Here is a 9820-nt window from a genome sequence, read left to right as displayed (position 1 = left end):
CACAAAGCCACTGACAACTAAATAAATTGATCTACAGAGATTCATGTTGAAATAAAAATGTGTTTAAGAATGTATTTAAGTTTTTGAAGTCTTTGCTTCTGAGTGTAGTCCAAGATTACTTCTCTCAGCAGCCTGTTTGTTACAGAATGAGGTGCAGAAAATGCCTTGTTAGACTAGACGTGTTATGGCTTCTCACACTAGGGCTAGGACAGAGCTATTGCTGTCACCCTATAAGCTGCCAGCTGGATGTAAGCTCACTGTCACCTTCCTCTTCTCAAACACTTCACTTTACAAAAGGGCAGCTTTATTGTGAAGGACTACTGGTGATACTCCAATAATTCCTCGTTTCCACAGTGGTGAGAAACAACCTCAAATTATTGCACTTAGATTTAAAATCCACTATAAAAATTAACATTTGTGGGGAAAAATTTTGGAGCTCTGGCAGATCCGATTAATGGGCTTAAAGTGGAAGGGGTAGGGAGGGGAGTAATTCTTCCTGTGTGGGGAAGCCTGGCTAACTCTGTGTGAGTTTGAAATGCCGTCATGAAGTGCTGGAATGGGCCATGCCAAGTGACTGTAGTGGTAGGCACCGTGCGTAAGAGTTGTTAAGGGGCTGATACTGAAGTACATACCATGAGGGGCAAGCAGTGAGCTGTCACCATCCAAGCAGACCTCATGCCATTACAGCATAGCGGGCCTGAGCAAAGATCAGTATTTCCTGGTACTGTTTCCCGTGATAGCTGGTACCTTGTGCTTGGGGAAGAGTTTAAGAACAGGAGAGGTGTTAAATATTTCATACAAATGTTCATATAAGCACTTCTCCAAATGTTTATGTGCTCTCTGAATCTGCTTCTGAGACCCCTTTGTCACTTACGCTCTTCCTTAGCCAGAGCTCACATCACTTGTACAGCATCCTTGCTATGGCTTTATGTAGAATGAGTAATTGTTCCTAGGATCATCAGATAAGAAGTGAAACTAAAGTTACTGTAATTTTTGTTGTTTTATTTTAACTCTCAAAATAGCCATCCATAGCTCTAGTTATGCCTGTAAGTCTGTATTAAAGAATGTGTGTACTTTCTTAGCCTTTGTAGATTGAAACCTGAAGTTTCAAGGCACCTCCTAGCATGATGTTTGTAAGAATGTGGTATAGCTCTGCATTAAGGATGAAACATAGAGTGCACTCTTTTGAAAATCTTAATTATATAAACATAAGTTAATTATATGGAAGGATTTGCACATACTTTGGGTTGTACTGGGTCTGCCCTGGGTAGTGGGGAACAATCCACCCCAGTTTAGAAGTGTATTATTTTCTTAGTCTCAATTTCCATTTGAGGTCTAAATTTAAATTTTATATACAATTGCAGTTTGATTTAAAATACTATTTATTTTACGTTAACAGTTGGTAACATTGTTCAGTTTCCTTAAAAAATATTTTTAAAATAGCCAACACTATGAAATGTGCTACTTAAATATACCTGCCTCTGCAACCAGGAGCATAGGGCAATTTGAGTCTGATTTTCAAAAATGACCTCTCGACACTTTTGAAAATGGAATCATAATGGTAACACGGTGGACAATCACAAACAGAAGCATTCAGATCACAGTCAGTTCTGCAAGTTATGAGTTGAGAGGCCATAAAAAATGTAAAAATTATGTGCATGTGTTCTGGTCCTTCACTTATACAAACCTGCAACCTGAAACAGTAGCTTCGTGCCAAATTCATCCTGTGTTTTCAAATAACATTAATTCACAGTAAAGATGCATGAGGATTTAGTATAAAAAATATTTCAGTACTAAAAATGTATCAGTGGCTAGTAGTCACAGCTAGTGAAAAGTCTGATGGACTCATGGTTTTGTGGGGTCCCCACAATTCAGATCAGTCCTCTGAAAGTAAACAAGTCGTTCTCTGTCCTTTTCCAAGTGAAGAGATAAGAGAGTGTAATGTTTATGTAACATTATTTAATATTTATGTCTAAAAATATGTTTAATCTAAGAACACTGACAAGTGAAGAAGCAAAGATATTCTGTGAAGTAAATATTCCTCTAAATTATTTATGGTGGATGGATATTTTTAGAATTCTAATTTGAAGTGTATCCATTCTCTTTCTTTTGTAGGTGGCTGGTATTAGGTATTGCCATGGTGCGGTTTTATGTACAGAAAGGAACACACAGAGGCTTATTCAGAAGCGTTCAAAAGACGCTTAAATTTTTCCAGACATTTGCTTTGCTTGAGGTAAATTTTAAACATTAGTTTGTTTTACTGGATGCTGCATATCACAGGCAAAACACATTCTTAACCCAAATTTAATATAAAAATATTATATTAGCGCTTAAAGCCCTTCTAGCGTTATTATTTACAGAAAGTTTTTTGGGGGAGCAAGGTGACTAATTAAAATAAAAGGGCACATTTTTTCAAACTTGTTCTTATATTTCTTTAAAACAAATACTGCCTGGGAAATGCTTTGATTTGAGAGTTTTTAACTCAAAAGACAAAGTCTCTGAAGGCTTCCCCTCCAGCAGATCAACCCTCTAGCATATTAGATGACTCATCTGCATCTCCAGAGGTGATAACTTCTCTCTTACTCCCTATACTGGACTCATTATCCTTCTGTGCCTTTCCTGCTTCTGCTTGTTTCCAGACTGGATTAATATGCTCCATATAATCTCTTACAACAGGGTCTGTGCATGTTGTGCAAAGTATTCTTTAAATAATATGACTTCTGCCGACCACTACTAGTGGTTTCAGTGCATGGTACATCTATGGAACGGAGCTGTAGTGCATATTGAACATTTACAGTGCTTTCTTTGGCACAAAAAAGAGTGCCTATCTACATTTTAACTTTTTTTCTCAATCTGCCTATAACATCTGTAGTTCAAGCAACTATCAAAATCACATGGCCAGACCTATATTGGCTTTTATCCCATTAAATTTTCTCAAGAAATAATTCTACTCATAACTGTCAAAATAATGAAAGCACTCTATTTACTAAACTTTACTTACCAGAAAATGCAATAAATCTGAAGTTTCATAGTTGTCATTGGAAAAATTGAAATGTTATTGAGTTTACTAGTTGAAATAATAAATGCTTTGTAAATATCTAAATATGTAATGTATACAATTAATTAGCAAAATAAATCTCTTTCATGGCACAGATCAGATACTGAGCTCATCACAGCATTGGTTGCCAGGGCTCTGATGTGTATTTCTTTTAAAGTCTGTTAGTTGGAGACAAATACCAGTTCCCCTTCAGAATTAAATCTAGGTTAATATTAATGTCAAAAGGCTGTGTATATAGTGTAGATAGTAAAATACTGCACATCAGTAACATCTAACTTATTTTTATTTACAGGTAGTCCACTGTGCAATTGGTGAGTTCTTTGTTTTAGTTTCTCCTGTAATTAATTAAAATATTAATTGTGGAATAGAGATAACTGGTTTCTCTTTTTAAGGAATAGTTCGCACATCTGTGCTTGTGACTGGGGTCCAAGTGAGTTCCAGAATCTTCATGGTGTGGTTCATTGCCCATAGTATAAAACAGGTATGTGTGGTACGAGGCTGTGTTTTGATTTGTTTTTTAAGGAGAAACTATTAATACAGTTCTCATTTCACAAGGAAGACCAATGTAAAACATTCCTAAAGAGAATACTTAACACACCTGAGTGTGATTTTGGGAATTGGGGTTGCAGGATGGAATTCATGGGCTTCTACCCAGGAGACTGGGTCTGGGTTTTAGCTGTGAATCAGCACTGTCTTCAGCATCATGTCGGCTGTGATCTAAGTGAGAGCAATAACTGCTGTCAGGAAATCTACCAGTGTTACTGGTTGTCTTTCAGAAACTTAAATTGGCACTTACTGAATTAATCTAAATTAAAATATGTCTTAAATAGAATTTACCTGGATAAACATGGTTGTGATTTCAGAGTTAATTTTAGGAACCTTCTCGAGATTTTAATGTTATGGTAATATTAACATTTGATGGCATACATACTGCAGTTTTTTCATCAAAAATTTATCAAGTCATCTAGCATGCCACAGTGACACTCAAGGTCCTGTATAAATGATGACAGTTCATTTGCCTGGCTGTAGGTGGTTATTGTAAGTTTAGTGATTTATTAGCAGGATGAAACAAGCGGACTGCTTACAGCTGGTAGAGAGAGGACATTCCGTTCAGTTTCCGAGCTCTGTGTTCCGTGAAGGGCGTGTGAGAATTGAGTCTGTGCTGAATTTCTTTGAACTTAAAAAGCTGAGCCATTAAACTGTCTCACCAGCAGATGGCATTTGCCTTTCTGCTGCTGAAGATGCAGCACCTGCCTCTCTTGTCCAATCTCTTTGTTTCAGTTCACGGAGGACTCGTTTTTTTACACTTCATCTTTTCCTTTACTGTCGCTTTTCTTAACATGGAATAGGCTTTTATAGGCTTTTCGTAGCTTTTCTTTTTTTCTTTTTCCCTGAAGGGAAAATGTCTCAAATATTAACATGTTTTGTAACATGAATCCTGGAATATAACACTGCTTTTTGCCATTTAGCAATTATCTGCAGTGGATTAAATATTTAGTATATCTCGTAATTAATTTTTTTTTTCTTCTATCTTCAATACAGTTGGTCAAGCTGTATCCGAGAAAAATTACATCTGAATGTTTGTCTGATTGTATTTCACATTGTTATTGCTTAGCAGGCATGAATGTTCAGGGTCACTTTAGGTGGTGAGAGGCATGTTAGTGATAATAGCCAGACACAGATCTCTCTACTTGACTGGAGATTTGCAAGGCAACAGATAGGAATTCTCTGCATACTTGTTTAAAGCTCTTTTGCTTGGATTTAGCACTGTGACATGAATCCAAGTTTGGGTTATCAATGTTTGTCTCTAATAGCATGAGACTAAGAACAGCCTAATTCTGTCTTTGCCTTTGCTTATTTGTTTGGATGTCTTTGCACTTCAGTTGTTGCTATTTGTGAGTTTGGTGGTATTTTTATATCTCCTTTTGTGACGTTCATGAGATCCTTTCACTAAAAGTGTACCTTCCTTGACTGACCCGTTGAGGGCACAAATTTAGGAGATGATGAGCACTTAAAATCCTTCTTGACTTTTTACAGAGTTGAGCATTTTCAGCATCTTCAATATGTATTAAGCTTTGTCACTCTGTTGTATTTTATTAAAAAAATAATTTCCCTTTTTTGTAATTTTAATGAAACCTGTGTTACTTTATTTTATTCACAGACAACCCTAGAGCTTTTCAGCCTTCAGTCATAGAAGTGTATTATGAAATTCCTCCCCTTTTAAAGAAAAGAAAATTATTTGGGTCTAATACTTCTTCTCGAAAGATAGTGTTTATAATAGATCGCCATGTGCCTTCTTATTTGGGGAGTTTTGTTTATTTGTTCACTTAGAGTGAAAAAGAAGCAATGTTTTGAAACAGCAGATAGGTGTGCTACCCTACTGATGAGGCAGTTTAATGACTCAGAACTTAAATCTTGAATGGGATTGTTGAGTGAGTTTACTCAAAGCTCCTGATCTACCACCTACTCTTCATTTAGTAGTCTACCTGTGTTTCAACTCCTTAACTATCTTACAGCTCCCTGAAGTCTGCCAAATTTGTTCTTTTGTGACTAAGTTCCACTTAGTAATACTAAGTTATACTATTTATAATAAATTCCTTTTGTCTAAAGTTTCATGGAGATGTGCATTATATGGTGAAGAAGAAGCAAGATAAAAAGTAAGAGAAAATCTAGAAGTCAAGAGTAATGAAATGCAGGATAGCTAAAAACTGACTATGAAAAGAACATCTGCAGCATTTTTTTCTTCTTGCTGTTTCGAGGAGTGAGAAAATAGACAATTAAATCAACCACAAATAAAAAGAGGGAGGCAGTTAGCTTGTTGAAAATGCAGATAAAGTGGAGGAATAAGCTCAATTATAGGTTTTTATATTTTGATATTTGGATAAAGATTGATAAGGATAAAGATTGCTCAGTTTGCAAAATGTATGCTAGTAGATACATAAGATAAAGAACTGTACATGGTAATGGTTTCAGCATACCACTTTGATGCCAAAATTTTCTTCCTTTAAAAGATGTCAGTTCTGTTCCCTATATCTTAAACAGAAGTCTGTTGCAGTTTGCACAGAAAAGAAGCTTAAGGATGAAGAAAGTGTTGGTTCTTTATACTTCTACAGATCCAGAATGAGGAGAGCGTTATACTTTTTCTGGTCGTATGGACTGTGACAGAGATTACTCGATATTCCTTCTACACATTCAGCCTGCTCAACCATTTGCCATACTTCATTAAATGGGCCAGGTGGAGATGTCTTGCACTTCAGTTTCTCATGGTTCTGTGCATGTTAGTTTCACGCATGCTGAGCTAACACACAGGAGAACAGATGTTTGAGCTTTGGTCATGTGTCAGCAGAGTGCAAGTCGGTTGCTTTCTGTACTTTCGGTCATTGTTACTTGGTTTAAAATCTTAAGAATATTTTAGCTGACCTTTTGGGCTGTGATTTGGTCTTTGCTTTGTGTGTCTCACAGTGTGAACTCTGCTTTAATTTAGTTGTTCCTTTATTGTTGGAGTAATCTTTTAACTTACAGTATGTCTCCTTAAGGTGCTTTTGAATAAAATGCCCCAAATTAAGCACCTATGCTAGTCTTTGTGGATATCAGGTCTTTGAAAATGTGGGAGTTGTTGCTCAATCTGGATGCATATTATTACTTTATGAAATGTTTTGCATTATCAGTGCTTTTGTAAGTATATATTAATGCAGTGAAGCTTTACTTTAGTCCACATAGTGTGCTCCATATCAAAACTGCTTTGATTTTGAAGCTTACTTTAGGTTGGCCACTAGATCAGATATATTACAGTAACTGAATGTTTATCAGGAGGCTTAACTGAAAGAAAAATATTCTCTGTAGTCATTATTTGAGAAGTACCCAAAAGACAAAGAGGCTTACACTGCTAGAAGGAAAACTTCTTACCTATATTCATCACAGGCAACTCTTATTTACAACAGTGTTTGTTTATTTTCCTTTATTTCCTTTTGTTTTATAGATAATGCAGTTCTGATGCTTCTAATGCACTTCTTTGATATGTCTGATATTTATGTCCATTCTTATAATACATTATATCTAATATATTACAGTTACAGCACCTAATACCTGAGGTGGTAGGCTTGGTTGTGTTTAAGCACTAAATGGCAAACTTAAAAAGAATCAGATCTGGTTTCATTAATAATTTTTTAATGTAGACTTCAGAAAGAGAAATGCATTCAGAAAATACTACATTGACAGATAAAATTTTTGCCATCAAGTTCATGTATCTTGAATGACAAAATTATTTTTCTTTGTTATAATAGTAGGGAAAACTAACATTCTCACAGCAGAGAGATATGTGTGAAATATACTATAAACAAAACATTTAAAAATGTATTATATTTTCATAGAGTCAAAAATATACCATCAGGGTTTATGGATAATCAAACAGCACACTGGGCATAAATTCAGTACTCCCAGGGACTGGAAATTTCTGGATTTAGCTTGTGATTATAAAATATTTGCCTGTCTGTTGATATTCAAGTAGGTGTACTTTAAATTCTAGTTCCAAAGTTTTTATTATATTTTTTTCATTACACAGGAATGCTACTATGTGTAGGTCATGGCATTAGTTCCTTCTTATACCTCCCCTAATCTGTTCTCTGACTTTAGAGTCATTTAAGCCCATTTGAGGAGGGTTTCATGTTTGGTTACTTCTGTTTTGGATCCCATCTCTTTTGGTGATGGAATGCACACTGTACCTCTCACTCTGTGCTACAGCTGCCCTTGCTGTTCACTGCATGAACTCCAGAGCTGTTCCTTAGGAGAAACTGCATCTCCGTGGTGCACTCTACAGAAGGACAGCACAAACTCCATTGATTACAGTTTTTGTTTTGTTACCATCTGTGGGGCCTGTGGCATTCAAGCTACATTTTCTTTTAAAATGAATGCCTCTGCCTTTTTATTTTAACATTTTCTTCCCATTTTAAAATGGATGTGATAAATTTCTGGCACTTGCATTTTCTTCTGGTTTTTTATTTCCATTTCTCTTAGTGGCAAATGTAGTGTTTGGATTTCTCATGTGGCAGTCGGTAAAACAGGCTTCTGATGTTTCTAGAGATTTTAAGATTTTATCTTCAAATAAATTAAAATACATTGAGTTGACCCAGAATGCAGGCACTGTGATAAAGATATGTAGGATTATCAGAATTTGGGATCCAGCCCTGATCTAGATCAGTGGAAAAAGGGGCAAGATCAGTAAAATAAAAAATAAAAAAGACATTACTTAAGACTAGAAATTTGCAGATTTTTTTTTAATCTTTAGTATTAAAAAGACATATAAATATTCTGATAATTCACTGTTGTTAAATAAAAAGATGAGGAATGCATTCTCTTTAAACCGAAGCAACGCTTTCCCAAGTAAATCCAGCTGGTATTCTGTGTCAAGTCAGGATATGATCCTTGATTTTGGTGCAGAAACTACTGTGATACATTGCTGTGCCACTAATAATAGCAAGAGGAAGTTTTAAATTCATGGGATATTTCTCACAAATTTTTGTTTTGTTTTGTTTTAATGCAGATACAACTTTTTTATCATTTTGTATCCTGCTGGAGTTGCAGGTGAACTGCTAACCATATATGCTGCTTTACCCTACGTGAAGAAAACAGGAATGTTTTCACTGAGACTTCCCAACAAATATAATGTCTCCTTTGACTACTATTACTTCCTTATTATTGTCATGTTCTCCTATGTGCCATGTAAGTATTACTTAACTGCAGTAATGCTAACAATGTTATAATCAATTACCAGCAATGCTGGGAACACTTGTTAAATTTGCTGAACAGTTTCTGCTATAAAAGTCTGCTTTCTGTTGTTCCAGTCTTTGGTGTGCTTTAAGTAGCTAGACTGAAATTTTCCATCCTGTTATCTGCTTTAGAACATAAGCTGTGTTAAATTTTTCACTTTTAAGACTTGGACAAAGTAAAAAAACTTTTTGCTTACACACTGAAATATCTGTAACTGTGTCATTGAGAATTTCTAGTGCCTCTGCCACTTAGAAACAACAGCTTAAAATTTTTCCTGCAAGTTTTGGCAGAGGTTTGCCTTGTTTTTATTGCTATTGATAATCCATTTGCATGTCTCCTCTGAAAATCACCGTTTCAGCATGCTTGAGAAAATCTTGAAGCAGTATTCTTCAAGATTTCATTTTCACAGGAATTCACCCCCCAAACCTTTCTGAACATTGGTCCCTGATTTAATCAGGTTGTCCCTGTACTTCTGTATACCAGAAGCCACAGATTAATTGGCTAACCAGAGCTAAGAATAGAGAGACTGTCTATCTTTCACTTCCAGTGTTAGTTCCACTGGTGCCTAAGCAGTGTAGACAAGGAGAAGGCAACCTGATTCAGATATAACACCATGAATGGGGCTAGACCAAACTAGGCAAATTGCCTATTTTAGATAGTCTGGATAATGAAGCTGAAAACAAGGTAGGATATTAGAGAGAGGCATTGAGAAGTAGGAAAATTGAAGTTAAGAGGGTCTGTCATCTGCATTCATGGAAGGTATTCCTTTAAGAAGCATACCTTAAACATGGACTTTCACAGAGTATACCACAGACTGTGGGATTTTTTTTGTCCCAAGAAATCATGAAGTCCACCAACAGTGATTTTATGTAAGCTAAAAGTGTTCTGAGCTATCATAACTTACTAACAGTTTTACAATCCTTCATATAACTTAATGCTTCAGGAGTAAATCTGATTTTCTGTCCGTTAAATATAAGGATCAAATGTTTCAGCAGG

The 9820-nt window shown here is 35.8% G+C and overlaps 1 protein-coding gene across 2 annotated transcripts in view; it reads left to right on the top strand.

Annotated features, from left to right (window-relative positions):
* The first annotated feature begins 2121 nt into the window (after nt 1-2121).
* The window catches only part of PTPLA (protein tyrosine phosphatase-like (proline instead of catalytic arginine), member A), an 8678-nt gene continuing 979 nt past the window's right edge, over nt 2122-9820 (top strand). The window contains exons 1-5 of one of the 2 annotated variants that reach the window (XM_010001208.1): nt 2122-2233; nt 3351-3369; nt 3457-3539; nt 6172-6293; nt 8598-8776. In XM_010001208.1, coding sequence (XP_009999510.1) covers nt 2138-2233; nt 3351-3369; nt 3457-3539; nt 6172-6293; nt 8598-8776 — 499 coding nt within the window. In that variant the 5' untranslated portion in view covers nt 2122-2137. Of the gene's footprint in view, nt 2234-3350; nt 3370-3450; nt 3540-6171; nt 6294-8597; nt 8777-9820 lie in introns of both variants that reach the window. The other variant, XM_010001200.1, reaches the window with a different exon arrangement.

This window comes from Chaetura pelagica, unplaced genomic scaffold (assembly GCF_000747805.2).
Source record: "Chaetura pelagica isolate M959 unplaced genomic scaffold, ChaPel_1.0 scaffold841, whole genome shotgun sequence".
Taxonomy (NCBI): Eukaryota; Metazoa; Chordata; class Aves; order Apodiformes; family Apodidae; genus Chaetura; species Chaetura pelagica.
This window is presented reverse-complemented; position numbering and strand designations above follow the sequence as displayed.